Here is a 13,967-nt window from a genome sequence, read left to right on the forward strand (position 1 = left end):
ATGACAAAAGGAGCCATCGCAGATTTAAAATGAATACTTACTCCATTTGCTGGACATTGGTTTTCACAAAACTTCTCTGGAGCATTCGAACCACACTCGTGTACTCACAGCACTCCTATGTGTGTTATGTGAGTCCTTCTGACCTCCCGAGAGATTTCTGAAAGCAAACCTTCTCCTGTCCCATTGCCGTTAAAACTCGGACAATACCACAACACTGTTTGGCCAGGGGGCATCACGTACTTGCTGTAAGGTGCTGTGTTGCACTCAGTTAAGCAGGTTTTTAGTTTAATACTATAACTAAAATGTGAAATACAACTAAAACATTTCCAAAGAAGTTGGAATTTCGTGTACTTTGCGTTCAGCTCCAGTGTTTATAACTCAAAAATTCTAATTTCATGGGGGAATAAAAGGAAATAGCTCTAATTTTCTGGATGCATACTGATTTCTTGGAAAGTTCAGAAAAGTGTCCTCAGTGAGTTTTCTCTAATATCGGAGAAGCCGTGTTAGAGCACAGTTTATTAGTGCCTTTAAAGCTCCTTTATTTCTTATTTAATCCTTCTCTGTCTCCTTCTAAACAAGAACTAAGAACCTAGGCACTGACATCTTGAAGTTGCCATCTTTTAGATTTTTATTGCTCTTTTTAATATGCTGAGGGAAGCAAGAAGTAGATTGTTAAAGCCTTCATTCTCAACGTTCACCCTTTGCTTCCTGAACGTAGTTTAGAGAAACCTCACGCATTCTGACTTTGCCCATTTGCAATGCAATAATTTGGACCTGCAAAGCTGACTTGGAACTTTGTACTTTCTATTAAAAATGACTTTGCTAACAAATTTCTAGTTACTGATGGAACTGTGTAGCCCCTTTCAGGGTGAAGGCCATTTTTAGTCTCCATTTTTTTGAGCAGTGATATTTGCCTTAAGAAATAAGCATGCTAAAAGTTGAAATAATTTTTACCTATTTGCCTAAAATTTGCTAAGATATATACTCCGTTTCTTTTCTTGTCAGCATTTCTAAAGATGTGACAAGGAAAAAAACTACCATTCTTTTAAAATGTTTCATAAGTGAGACATTTCCATCCCCTCTGGGCAAATTAATGAGATATGATCAATGTCAGTTTCAGTACTCATAACTGAAGAACTCCTACAGATTCCATTTTTTCCCTGTTAAACTATAAATTATGCTGTGCTAACCTCTCCACTTCGTGTCCTTATTTCAAGGAGACAGATGTTCTGCTGAAAGGTGTGTATTTTTCTGTTTTATACCTTTAATACTCATGAAAGATTAAAACAAAGCAACTTAATTAAGCTTCTCATAATGTAACCAGAGTCCACTAGTTAATATTCTCCAGGGTACGAGATGGAAGGAATCCCAGAGGTGTGCATGGTGGCCCAGAATTAGAGCGGATATTAAGTTTTAAGTACAAGATATGAATTCTTCTCTTTATTTGTTATCTAGGGGGCTGGCAAAGAGTGGAATAATAAACTAGGTGGAAACTCATTCTTTTAAATTGATGTTTCATTTTTATGAGAAAAAAATATCCATCTACTCCCTCAAGTTTTTCATTAATTTGCTAGGTCTTTCCAAACCATGAATCACTGCTGTGGGGAACCACTCAGCCCTTTTTTAAAAATCCTGTCTGAAAAAGTGAATATGTCGGGTGGGTGGTTTGAAAAGTCCCCAATTATGGCTGTTTTATAGCTAGTGGCCCACTGTTGTTAAAACCTCACAACTTCTCTTCTCCCCAGGCATGACGGAGACGGTGCGTAAAATTACTCTGAGCAGAGCAGTAAGAATCATGCAGAATCTCTTTCCTGAGGAGTACAACTTCTACCCTCGCTCATGGATTCTGCCTGACGAGTTCCAGCTCTTTGTGGCTCAGGTAGGTGGCACTTCGTCCCCATGATGCTTGAATTCTATGATGGTTGCAACTTGGTCCTGGGTCCTGTGTGCTGGGAGCTGGGGCGAGGGGTCCCCAGGAAGCTGAGACTGCTTTAGGGGGTGTCTTAACAGGACACAGCAGGTGTTGCTGCGATCAAGGCAGCTTGCAGAGTTGGACGGGTAGGATGACAGGCAGGTAAACTGAAGAAGTGGGTCCTGACACCGGGAGACAGGCCTGAGGATGGTGTCAGGAGCTAGATCATGGGGTCAGGGCGTCTGCAGAGCCAGGGAGTCAGACCTGGAGCAGAGTGTTGAGTCCACACGCGGACTGGGGCTGTTTGGGTGAATCCCAGAAGTGTGGTCTCCCTGGCATCTCGTGGCATGAAATGTGGGAGGTTGGGCTCTCATTCAAGACCAGTGAGTAGGTCTGACAAACTGAGGGGGAAACCTTCTAAGTGTCCTGCTTTAAATTTGTTCCAGAATCAATGTTCAAGTGACCCATTCCATATCCAAACAGTAAACAAAAACAGCTTGAAGTGGTAATTTTGAAAAGGAAGCTCTCTATGGAATGGTGGTCACACGGGTCTGTATACATTTCTTAAAATTCTTCGAATTGTCGAGTTGAAATGGGTGCATTTTGTTGTATGCAAATTATGCGCACAGTTAATTTAAAAAAAAAAAAGCGATCGGCTGGTCCCTCTATTCACCCCTCAATCTCCCACTTCTGTGGCTTTGCTTACGCCACTGTCGCTACGGGGAATAACTTTCCGTCCCGTTTCTACAACTGTATATTTAAGTATTCTGCAAGACTGAGTTTAAATGAGATAGATACCAGCTGTGTCTTCAAAATCAGATAAGTGAGAAGAGCGTTGCTATCATCCCCGAAAGCTCCTCTGTGCCTTTTTGCCATCATGCCTCACAACCCCCAGCCCCGGCAACTGCTGATCTGCATTCTCATTACAGATTAGTTCTGCCTGTTCAAGAAATTCATATAAATGGAATCATACAGTATGTACTCTCTTGAGTCTTTTTTTTTTGAGAATTATGTTTTTGAGCTTCATCCATGTTTGTTGTGTCAGTAGTTTGTATTTTTATTGCTGAAGAGTGTTCCATTATGAATATACCCCAACTTAATTTATCCATTCACCAATGGATGGGCAACTGGGTTATTTCCAGTTTGAGGATATTAAAAATAAAGCTGCCATGACTATTCATATGCAGGACATACACCCTTCATCTAGCTTCTCCTAATATTAACATCTTGTATAATTACTGAAACTGGGAAATTAACATTGATATAGTATTACTACATAATCTACACACCTTGTTTGCATTTTTCCTGTTTTCCTACTAATGACCTTTTTCTGGTACAGCATCCACCCCATATTCCCTCATTGCCTTCAGTTTTTATTTCTCCTTATTTGGTCTCCTCTGGGCTGTAACAGTTCCTCAGTCTGTCTTTGTTTTTCATGACCTTGATTCTTTGGAAGAGTACTGACCGGTTATTTCTTTAAGAGTGTCGCTCAACTTGGTTCTGTCTGATTTTTCTCATGATTAAATTCAGATTACACATTTTTGGTAGAATACCACAAAAGCGATGCTGTGACCTTCTCAGTGCAGCATATCAGGAGAGATACATGATGTCAAGATGTCTGGTGATGTTAATATTGATCACTTAGTCAAGGTAGTATCTGCTAGGTTTCTCAACTATAAAGTTACTACTTTTCCCTTTGTAATCATTAAGTATCTTGTGGGGAGATATTTTGAGACTATGCAGATAGCCTATGTGTCTCATAAATTTTTTAAAAAACAGCTTTAACTAAAGTACAGTTAAACTGCAAATATTTGAACTTTGCAGCTTGCTATGTTTTGATATATATATATAAACCCATAAAACCATCATCACAATGAAGATAATGGACATATCCATCACCCGCAATGTTTCCTCACGTCCATTCATAATCCTTTTGTTCCTCTCCTCCCTGCCCTCTACCTTCCACTGCCAGGCAACCATGGATGTGTTTTCAGTCAAGATGAGTTTGCCCTTTCTAGAATTTTATATAAACGGAATCATACAGCAGATACTTTTCTGTGTGTGTTGGGGGTGGGAGGGGTCTGGCTTCTTTCACTCAACATGTTTTGAGATTCATCTGTATTGTTTCATAAATAATTCATTCCTTCTTATTACTAAGGAGTGTTCCATTAAATGTATTTACCACAGTTTGCTTATACCTTCAATTGCTGCTGGACATTTGGATTGATTCCAGTGTTTAGCTGTTACAAATAAAGGTAATATGAACATTCATGTATAAGTCTTTGTGTGAACATATGTTTTCATTTCTCTTGAGTAAATGCATAGGAATAGAATGTCTGGATCATATAGTAGGTGTCCATTTAATTTTAAAGAAAGTACCAATCGTTTTCCAAAGTGGGTTGTGCCATTTTGTATTCCCATCAGCAACTATGACCATTCTAGTTCTTCCACATCCTTGCCGGCTCTTGGTAATAGTCAGTCTTTTTAATTTTAGCCATTCTGACAAGTGTGTGGTGGTTTCTCATTGGCTTTAATTTGTATTTTCCTAATTATTAATGGTGTTGGGCTTCCCTGGTGGCACAGTGGTTAAGAATCCGCCTGCCAGGGGCTTCCCTGGTGGCGCAGTGGTTGAGAGTCCACCTGCCGATGCAGGGGACATGGGTTCGTGCCCCGGTCCGGGAGGATCCCACATGCCGCGGAGCGGCTAGGCCCGTGAGCCATGGCCACTGAGCCTGCGCGTCTGGAGCCTGTGCTCCACAACGGGAGAGGCCACAACAGTGAGAGGCCCGCGTACCGCAGGAAAAAAAAAAAAAGAATCCACCTGCCAGTTCAGGGGACACAAGTTCGAGCCCTGGGCTGGGAAGATCCCACATGCCGTGGAGCAACTAAGCCTGTGCACCACAACTACCGAAGCCCACGTGCCACAGCTACTGAAGCCAGCATGCCTAGAGCCCGTGCTCCGCAACAAGAGAAGCCACCACAATGAGAAACCCACGCACCACAACGAAGAGTAACCCCTGCTCGCTGCAACTAGAGAAAGGCCACACACAGTAACGGAGACCCAATGCAGCCAAAGATAAATAAATAAATTTATTTTTTTTAAATGGTGTTGAGCATCTGTTTATGTGCTTATTTGCCATCCAAATATATTCTTTGATGAAATATCTATTCACATCTTTCACCCATTTAAAAAACTGAGTTATTTTTATTGTTGAGTTTTGAGAGTTCTTTATATATTTTGAACACATGTATTCATCAGATATACCAACTGCAAATATTTTCTCCCAGTTTGTGCCTTGTCTTTTCATCCTTTCAACAGTATCTTTTGAAGAGCAAGTTCTAAATTCTGATAGATCAGTTAATTGATTTGTTCTCATATGGATCATGCTTTTGGTGTCATATATCAGGAACCTTTAGCTAACCCAAGTTCACAAAGATGTTCTCTTATGTTTTTGTCTCCAAGTTTATAGTTTTAAGTCTAGGTCTATGATTTGTTTTGAGTTGGTTTTTTAATATAATGTGAGGTATGGATTCACTTTTTCTTGTTTGTTTGTTTTACATGAGATATCAAATAGCTTCAAAAATGTTTGATGAGAATACTAGCCTTTGCACTTATGTTGAAAACAGTTGCTCAAACATGTGTTGGGTGTATTTCTGAATTCTCTACTCTATTCTATTGATGTATTTGTCAATCTTTATGCCAATACCTCACTGTCTTTGTTATTACAGCTTTATAAGGAGTCTTGAAATCATGTAGTGAAAGTCCTCCAACTTTGTTCTCCTTTTTCAAAGTTGTCTTGGCCATTATAGTCTTTTGATCTGCCTTGTGAATTTTATTTATTTATTTATTTATTTATTTATTTTATTTTTTATTTTTTGAATTTTATTTATTTTTTTATACAGCAGGTTCTTATTAGTCATCCATTTTATACACATCAGTGTATACATGTCAATCCCAATCTCCCAATTCATCACACCACCACCCCCACGCCCCCACCACTTTCCCCCCTTGGTATCCATATGTTTGTTCTCTACATCTGTGTCTCAACTTCTGCCCTGCAAACCAGTTCATCTGTACCATTTTTCTAGGTTCCACATATATGCGTTAATATACGATATTTGTTTTTCTCTTTCTGACTTACTTCACTCTGTATGACAGTCTCCAGATCCATCCACGTCTCCACAAATTACCCAATTTCGTTCCTTTTTATGGCTGAGTAATATTCCATTGTACTTATGTACCACAACTTCTTTATCCATTTGTCTGTTGATGGGCATTAAGGTTGCTTCCGTGACCTGGCTATTGTAAATAGTGCTGCAATGAACATTGGGGTGCATGTGTCTTTTTGAATTATGTTTTTCTCTGGGTATATGCCCAGTAGTGGGATTACTGGATCTTATGGTAATTCTATTTTTAGTTTTCTAAGGAACCTCCGTACTGTTCTCCATAGTGGCTGTATCAATTTACATTCCCACCAACAGTGCAGGAGGGTTCCCTTTTCTCCACACCCTCTCCAGCATTTATTGTTTGTAGATTTTCTGATGATGGCCATTCTGACTGGTGTGAGGTGATACCTCATTGTAGTTTTGATTTGCATTTCTCTAATAATCAGTGATATTAAGCAGCTTTTCATGTGCTTCTTGGCCATCTGTATGCCTTCTTTGGAGAAATGTCTATTTAGGTCTTCTGCCCATTTTTGCATTGGGTTGTTTGTTTTTTTAATATTGAGCGGCATGAGCTCTTTATATATTTTGGAAATTAATCCTTTGTCTGTTGATTCGTTTGCAAATATTTTCTCCCATTCTGAGGGTTGTCTTTTCGTCTTGTTTATGGTTTCCTTTGCTGTGCAAAAGCTTTGAAGTTTCATTAGGTCTCATTTGTTTATTTTTGTTTTTATTTCCATTACTCTAGGAGGTGGATCAAAAAAGATCTTTCTGTGATTTATGTCAAAGAGTGTTCTTCCTATGTTTTCCTCTAAGAGTTTTTATAGTGTCCGGTCTTACATTTATGTCTCTAATCCATTTTGAGTTTATTTTTGTGTATGGTGTTAGGGAGTGTTCTAATTTCATTCTTTTACATGTAGCTGTCCAGTTTTCCCAGCACCACTTATTGAAGAGGCTGTCTTTTCTCCATTGTATATCCTTGCCTCCTTTGTCATAGATTAGTTGACCATAAGTGCGTGGGTTTATCTCTGGGCTTTCTATCCTGTTCCATTGATCTATAGTTCTGTTTTTCTGCCAGTACCATATTGTCTTGATTACTGTAGGTTTGTAGTATAGTCTGACGTCAGGGAGTCTGATTCCTCCAGCTCCATTTTTTTTTTTCCCCTCAAGACTGCTTTGGCTATTTGGGGTCTTTTGTGTCTCCATACAAATTTTAAGATTTTTTGTTCTAGTTCCGTAAAAAATGCCATTGGTAACTTGATAGGGATTGCATTGAATCTGTAGATTACTTTGGGTAGTATAGTCATTTTCACAATATTTGTTCTTCCAATCCAAGAACATGGTATATCTCTACATCTGTTGGTATCATCTTTAATTTCTTTCATCAGTGCCTTATAGTTTTCTGCATACAGGTCTTTGGTCTCCCTAGGTAGGTTTATTCCTAGGTATTTTATTCTTCTTGTTGCAATGGTAAATGGGAGTGTTTCCTTAATTTCTCTTTCAGATTTTTCATCATTAATGTATAGGGATGCAAGAGATTTCTGTGCATTAATTTTGTATCCTGCAACTTCACCAGATTCATTGCTTAGCTCTAGTAGTTTTCTGGTGGCATCTTTAGGATTCTCTATGTATAGTATCATGTCATCTGCAAACAGTGACAGTTTTACTTCTTTTCCAATTTGTATTCCTTTTATTTCTTTTTCTTCTCTGATTATGGTGGCTAGGTCTTCCAAAACTATGTTGAATAATAGTGGTGAGAGTGGACATCCTTGCCTTGTACCTGATCTTAGAGGAAATGCTTTCAGTTTTTCACCATTGAGAATGATGTTTGCTGTGGGTTTGTCATATATGGCCTTTATTATGTTAGGTAGGCACCCTCTATGCCCACTTTCTGGAGAGTTTTTATCATAAACGGGTGTTGAATTTTGTCAAAAGCTTTTCCTGCATCTATTGAGATGATCATATGGGTTTTATTCTTCAATTTGTTAATATGATGTATCATATTGATTGATTTGTGTATATTGAAGAATCCTTACATCCCTGGGATAAATCCCACTTGATCTTGGTGTATGATCCTTTTAATGTGCTGTTGGATTCTGTTTGCTAGTATTTTGTTGAGAATTTTTGCATCTATTTTCATCAGTGATATTGGTCTGTAGTTTTCTTTTTCTGTAGTATCTTTGTCTGGTTTTGGTATCAGGGTGATGGTGGCCTCATAGAATGAGTTTGGGGGTGTTCCTTCCTCTGAAATTTTTTTGAAGAGTTTGAGAAGGATGGGTGTTAGCTGTTCTCTAAATGTTTGATAGAATTCACCTGTGAAGCCATCTGGTCCTGGACTTTTGTTTGTTGGAAGATTTTTAATCACAGTTTCAATTTCCTTACTTGTGATTGGTCTGTTCATATTTTCTATTTCTTCCTGGTTCAGTCTTGGAAGGTTATACCTTTCTAAGAATTTGTCCATTTCTTCCAGGTTGTCCATTTTATTGGCATACAGTTGCTTGCAGTAGTCTCTTAGGATGCTTTGTATTTCTGCAGTGTCTGTTGTAACTTCTCCTTTTTCATTTCTAATTTTATAGAATAAATGTTTCTATTTGATTTATTTCTGCTCTGATCTTTATGATTTCTTTCCTTCTGCTAACTTTGGGTTTTGTTTGTTCTTCTTTCTCTAGTTCCTTTAGGTGTAAGATTAGGCTGTTCATTTGAGATTTTTCTTGTTTCTTGAGGTAGGCTTGTATAGCTATAAACTTCCCTTTTAGAACTGCTTTTGCTGCATCCCATAGGTTTTGGATCATTGTGCTTTCATTGTCATTTGTCTCTAGGTATTTTTTTGATTTCCTCTTTGATTTCTTCAGTGATCTCTTGGTTATTTAGTAATGTATTGTTTAGCTTCCATGTGTTTGTGTTTTTTACATTTTTTCCCCTGTAATTCATTTCCAATCTCATAGTGTTGTGGTCAGAAAAGATGCTTGATATGATTTCAATTTTCTTAAATTTACTGAGGCTTGATTTGTGACCCAAGATGTGATCTATCCTGGAGAATGTTCCGTGCACACTTGAGAAGAAAGTGTAATCTGCTGTTTTGGGGTGGAATGTCCTATAAATATCAATTAAATCTATCTGGTCTGTTGTGTCATTTAAAGCTTCCGTTTCCTTATTTATTTTCATTTTGGATGATCTGTCCGTTGGTGTAAGTGAGGTGTTAAAGTCCCCACTATTATTGTGTTACTGTTGATTTCCTCTTTTATATCTGTTAGCAGTTGCCTTATGTATTGAGGTGCTCCTACGTTGGGTGCATATATATTTATAATTGTTATATCTTCTTCTTAGATTGATCCCTTGATCATTATGTAGTGTCCTTCCTTGTCTCTTGTAACATTCTTTACTTTAAATTCTATTTTATGTGATATGAGTATTGCTACTCCAGCTTTCTTTTGATTTCCATTTGAATGGAATATCTTTTTCCATCCCCTCACTTTCAGTCTGTATGTGTCCCTAGGTCTGATGTGGGTCTCTTGTAGACAGCATATAGATGGGTCTTGTTTTTGTATCCATTCAGCAAGCCTGTGTCTTTTGGTTGGAGCATTTAATCCATTCACGTTTAAGGTAATTATCAATATGTATGTTCCTATGACATTTTCTTAATTGTTTTGGGTTTGTTTTTGTAGGTCCTTTTCTTCTCTTGTGTTTCCCACTTAGAGAAGTTCCTTTAGCATTTGTTGTAGAGCTGGTTTGGTGGTGCTGAATTCTCTTAGCTTTTGCTGGTCTGTAAAGCTTTTGATTTCTCCACCAAATCTGAATGAGATCCTTGCTGGGTAGAGTAATCTTGGCTGTAGGTTCTTGCCTTTCATCACTTTAAGTATATCATGCCACTCCCTTCTGGCTTGTAGAGTTTCTGCTGAGAAATCAGCTGTTAACCTTATGGGAGTTCGCTTGTATGTTATTTGTCGTTTTTCTGTTGCTGCTTTCAGTAATTTTTCCTTGTCTTTGATTTTTTCTAATTTGATTACTATGTGTCTCAGGGTGTTTCTCCTTGGGTTTATACTGTATGGGACTCGCTGCGCTTCCTGGACTTGGGTGGCTATTTCCTTTCCTATGTTAGGGACGTTTTGACTATAATCTCTTCAAATATATTCTTGGGTCCTTTCTCTCTCTCTTCTCCTTCTGGGACCCCTATAATGTGAATGTTGTTGTGTTTCATGTTGTCCCAGAGGTCTCTTAGGCTGTCTTCATTTCTTTTCATTCTTTTTCCTTTATTCTGTCCCGCAGCAGTGAATTCCACCATTCTGTCTTCCAGGTCACTTATCTGTTCTTCTGCCTCAGTTATTCTGCTCTTGATTCCTTCTAGTGTATTTTTCATTTTAGTTATTGTATTGTTCATCTCTGTTTGTTTGTTCTTTAATTCTTCTAGGTCTTTGTTAAACATTTCTTGCATCTTCTCCATCTTTGCCTCCATTCTTTCTGAGGTCCTGGATCATCTTCACTGTCATTATTCTGAATGCTTTTTCTGGAAGATTGCCTATTTCCACTTCATTTAGTTGTTTTTCTGGGGTTTTATCTTGGTCCTTCATCTGGTACATAGCCCTCTGCCTTTTCATCTTGTCTGTCTTACTGTGAATGTGGTTTTTGTTCCACAGGCTGCAGGATTGTAGTTCTTTTTGCTTCTGCTCTCTTCCCTCTGGTGTATGAGGCTAACTTGTGCAAGTTTCCTGATGGGAGGGACTGGTGGTGGGTAGAGCTGGCTGTTGCTCTGGTGGGCAGAGCTCAGTAAAACTTTAATCCACTTGACTGCTGATGGGTGGGGCTGGGTTCCCTCCCTGTTGGTTGTTTGGCCTGAGGGGACACCACACTGGACCCTACCCAGCTCTTTGGTGGGGCTAATGGCTGACTCTGGGAGGGCTCACGCCAAGGAGTACTTCCCAGAACTTCTGCTGCCAGTGTCCTTGTCCTCACATGGGCCACAGCTATCCCCCGCCTCTTCAGGAGACCCTCCAACACTAGCATGTATGTCTGGTTCAGTCTCCTACGGGGTCACTGCTCCTTCCCCTGGGTCCCGATGCACACACTGTTTGTGTGTGCCCTCCAAGAGTGGAGTCTCTGTTTCCCCCAGTCCTGTCAAAGTCCTGCAGTCAAATCCTGCTAGCCTTCAAAGTCTGATTCTTTTGGAATTCCTCCTCCCGTTGTTGGACCCCCAGGTTGGGAAGCCTGACGTGGGGCTCAGAACCTTCACTCCAGTGGGTGGACTTCTGTGGAATAAGTGTTCTCCAGTTTGTGAGTCATGCACCCAGCAGTTATGGGATTTGATTTTATTGTGATTGCGCCCTTCCTACCATCTCATTGTGGCTTCTCCTTTTTCTTTGGATGTGGGCTATCTTTTTTGGTGAGTTCCAGTGTCTTCCTGTCGATGATTGTTCAGCAGTTAGTCGTGATTCTGTTGTTCTCACAAGAGGGAGAGAGAGCACGTCCTTCTACTCTGCCATCTTGAACCAATCTCCTTACTCTATTGTATTTTAAAGAGATTTAAATAACAAGAGGAAAAAAATCATATATGTACTCATGTGGTTACCATTTCCAGTGGTTTTTATTACTTTGTGTAGATTCATATTTCTGTTTTGTGTAATTTTTCTTTAGCCTAAAGAGTTTCCTTTAGCTTGTGTTAAGGGTCTTTTGGTGATGAATTCTTTCAATGTTTGTATTTATTAAAGTTTATTTTGCCTTTTGTTTTGAAAGATATTTTCTCTAGGTATACAATTATAGGTTGATATATATTTTTTTCTTTCAAATCTTTTAGTATGTTACTCCTCTGTCTTCTTGCTTGTATTGTTTCTGACAGCAAATCTGTTTTAATGCTTATCTTTGATCTTCTGTATATAACATGTCCTTTCTCTCCGGCTGCTTTTAATATTTTCTCTTTATAACTGTTTTTGAATAATTTGATTGTGATGTGTTTTGGCGTAATTTTGTCTATGTTTTTCATGTCTGGGGGTCATTGAGCTTTTAGATTTGTGGGTTTATAATTTTCATAAAATTTGAAAAATATTTGTCCATTATTTCTTCAGATATTTTTCTGTCCATCCCACCACCTCTCACTTGGGGGACACCAATGACACATATATTAGGTCATTTGAAAGTGTCCCACAGTTCACAGTTCACTGATGCTCTGTTCATTTTTTAAAATTTTTGTTTCATTTTAAAATTTCTATTGTTTTTGTCTTCATGTTCACTATTTTTTTCTTCTTTAATGTCTAATCTGCTGTTAATCCCATTTGGTCTACTTTTCATCTCACACAGTGTAGTTTTTATTTCTAGAAGCTAGATTTGGGTCTTTTAAACTATCTTCCATAGTTTTACTTAGCTTTTTATTTATTTATTTATTTTGCGGTACACAGGCCTCTCACTGTTGTGGCCTCTCCCGCTGCAGAGAACAGGCTCCGGACGCACAGGCCCAGTGGCCATGGCTCACGGGCCCAGCCGCTCCGCGGCATGTGGGATCCTCCCGGATCGGGGCACGAACCCACGTCCCCTGCATCGTCAGGCGGACTCCCAACCACTGCGCCACCAGGGAGGCCCACTTAGCTTTTTAAATGTATGAAATGCATTATAACAACTGTTTTAATGTCATTGTCTGCTAATTCTAATTTTGTGTCCATTCTGGGTTGGTTTTGATTGATTGGTTTTTCTCTTCATTATGGCTCATATTTCCTTGCCTCTTTTCATGCCTGGTAATTTTTAGCTGGATGCCAGACTTGGTGAATCTTACTTTATTTGGAAGTTGGGTATTTTTGCATTCCTATATATATTCTTGAACTTTGTTGTGGGATCCAGTTAAGATACATGGAAATAGGTTTGGGGTCTTGTTTTCAAAATTTGCTAGTCAGGACTGGAGTAGTGCTCCATCTAAGGTTAGTTAATCGTCACTACTGAGTCAAGGATTGTATATGTACTCTTCCTAATGCTCTGTGCATAATGGTGTTTACCAGTCTCTTGGTGAGAACAGACACTATTCCAGGTTCTGTGTGGCTCCAGGCACTGTTACCTCCAGTCCGTTTGGGTGGCTCTTTCCTTGGCATCAGGTGGTTTCCTCACAAGCATGCACTGATCTGTACTCAGCTAAATATGCAAGGGAGGCTCTCTGTGGATCTCCAGAGTTCTCTCTTTGTGCAAAAGTCTCTCCAGGACTCTTCCCTGAGAGCTCTGGCTATCTTAGTCTCCCTTGACTCATAGTTTCACTTCCTCAATGCAGATTGTCCACTGGGCTCCACCGAAGTTCTGCCTCTCTGTGCTACAGCCTGGACTCTCCCACAAGACACTAAACTGAGACAATCACAGAGCTCACATCATTTGATTCTCATCTCTCAGGAATCACTGTTCTTTGTTGCTCGATGTCCATTGCCTTGAAAACCATTGTTTAATATACAGTAAGTCCCCTACATACAAACAAGTTCCATTCCAAGAGCACATTTGTAAGTCCAATTTGTTCGTTAAGTCCAACAAAGTTAGCCTAGGTACCCAACTAACACAATAGGCTATATAGTACTGTACTGTAATAGGTTTATAATACTTTTCACACAAATAATACATAAAAAACACAAAAGAACATTTTTAATCTTACAGTACAGTATCTTGAAAAGTACAGTAGTACAGTACAACAGCTAGCATACAGGGGCTGGCATTGAGTGAACAGGCAAGAAGAGTTACTAACTGGAGGAGGGAGAGGAGGTGGGAGATGGTAGAGCTGAAGGATCGTCAGCAACAGGAGACGGAGGGCAAGCTGCAATTTCACTCATGCCTGATGTTGATGGCACAGGTTTTGGTTCCTTGCTAGATTCTAATCTATCTACCCTCTTGAAAAAACGATCCAGTGATGTCTGGGTAGTAGCTCTTTTTTTCTCGT

General features: G+C 39.3%; 1 protein-coding gene across 3 annotated transcripts in view; it reads left to right on the forward strand.

Moving 5' to 3' along the window:
* The window catches only part of TTLL11 (tubulin tyrosine ligase like 11), a 249,721-nt gene that overhangs the window by 54,660 nt on the left and 181,094 nt on the right, over positions 1–13,967 (forward strand). For all 3 annotated transcript variants that reach the window (XM_081238093.1, XM_081238094.1, XM_081238095.1), the window contains one exon: positions 1,746–1,879. In XM_081238093.1, coding sequence (XP_081094219.1) covers positions 1,746–1,879 — 134 coding nt within the window. The remainder of the gene's footprint in view (positions 1–1,745; positions 1,880–13,967) is intronic.

This window comes from Mesoplodon bidens (genome assembly GCF_964165515.1).
Source record: "Mesoplodon bidens genome assembly, chromosome: 6".
In the NCBI taxonomy this organism is placed as follows: domain Eukaryota; kingdom Metazoa; phylum Chordata; class Mammalia; order Artiodactyla; family Ziphiidae; genus Mesoplodon; species Mesoplodon bidens.